This window comes from Mus pahari, chromosome 12 (assembly GCF_900095145.1).
Source record: "Mus pahari chromosome 12, PAHARI_EIJ_v1.1, whole genome shotgun sequence".
Lineage (NCBI taxonomy): Eukaryota > Metazoa > Chordata > Mammalia > Rodentia > Muridae > Mus > Mus pahari.
The window spans coordinates 33,429,793-33,431,207 of NC_034601.1; the positions used below are offsets into that span (position 1 = coordinate 33,429,793).

At 47.1% G+C, this 1,415-nt stretch overlaps 1 protein-coding gene across 1 annotated transcript in view; it reads right to left on the reverse strand.

Annotated features, from left to right (window-relative positions):
- Adprh (ADP-ribosylarginine hydrolase) overlaps positions 1-1,415 on the reverse strand; it is a 7,611-nt gene that overhangs the window by 1,320 nt on the left and 4,876 nt on the right. Inside the window, exon 3 of the mRNA XM_021209399.2 lies at positions 766-1,126. Coding sequence (XP_021065058.1) covers positions 766-1,126 — 361 coding nt within the window. The remainder of the gene's footprint in view (positions 1-765; positions 1,127-1,415) is intronic.

The following is a 1,415-nucleotide window of genomic DNA, read 5'->3' on the forward strand; positions in this document are numbered from 1 at the left end:
CACATGGTGGCTCATAACCATCCGTAACAAGATCTGACTCCCTCTTCTGGAGTGTCTGAAGACAGCTACAGTGTACTTACATATAATAATAAATAATAATTAAAAAAAAAAAAAAAGAGTTGCCTTGGTCATGGTGTCTGTTCACAGCATTAAAACCCTAAGACAGAAGTCTTCTACATAAGCCAGGTATGGATGCCATTGCTCAGGAAGGAAATTGCGTGCCGGGTTATGGGACAGGAAGTAAAGATTTGTTTTTCTAGGCCCAGAGCAACTTCTTATCATTTTTTCTAGGGGAAACTCTGGGATATCACAACCATGGGTAACTTCAGTAAGAGCCTCTGCGCCTTGTTTCTTCTAAGAAAGATAATGTGAGGTAACCATGAAAGGGAACAGGTAGCCTTACAACTTACTTATTCCTGGAGAAACCTCTCTAAGGTTTCTCAACCAAGGGTTTTCAAATACTGTTTGGAACAATACTGGAGAAACAAATCCCAGGGAAGTTGCAAGTAACCAAGAAAAGCTCATCTCAGCATTGGCTGGTCATAAAAATTACAGAAAGACGGAATCCAGACTGAGGTATCCACTTGGCTGCTTCGGGCAACCATGGACGGAAAGGAGCTTGAAATCCTTAGCAGGTGCCTGGGAGGGGTCAGGTTAGTGAGACCTGTAATGGCAGCTGTGACCTCTGAGCCCTAGGTACACGTACGGAGCGTGTGCACACATCGTCACCCACATGTCAGCTAGGACACACACCTAGAGACTCACCAGTGTTGAAGATTCTCCTTCACAAAGTAGCCTGACTGGGTGATGTACTTTTTGGCTTCCGGCAGCACCTCCATCAGCCCTTTTCCCCACTGCCACGGTGATTTGCCACTCACGGCATACGCCGTAAAAAGAGCGGACGCAAGGCTGCCGAGGTAGCCTGTGGGGTGGTGGTGGGTCATCCGGCCGCTCTCGATGCTCACTTGGATGAGCAGATCCAGCTGGCTGGGGTGGGGGAACCTCAGCCCGATGCACATGGCGCGCATGGCCGCCCCGCAGCCACCCTCGTGACTGTTGAAGGGAATCCTCCAGCCGTCAGCCCTGTTGGGCTGCAGCAGCATGGCGTTCTGCATGCAAGCACCGCCTAGGGGTGAGTCAGGGAGAGCGAGGGGTCAGAGTCACCAGAACAACAGACCCAGTGGGAGCACTGAACTAAACAGACTCCCAGGTTTCTCTCAAACGAACAGAGAGCCATGGTCACATGATGGGGGTGGCCCCTCAACTTCAAACCCCAGCCCGACAGCTAGCCTTCCTTATATATAATCCTCGGTGTGATCTTACGAATTAACAAAGCATATATATATATATATATATATATATATATATATATATATATATATATATATATATATATATATATATATATATATATA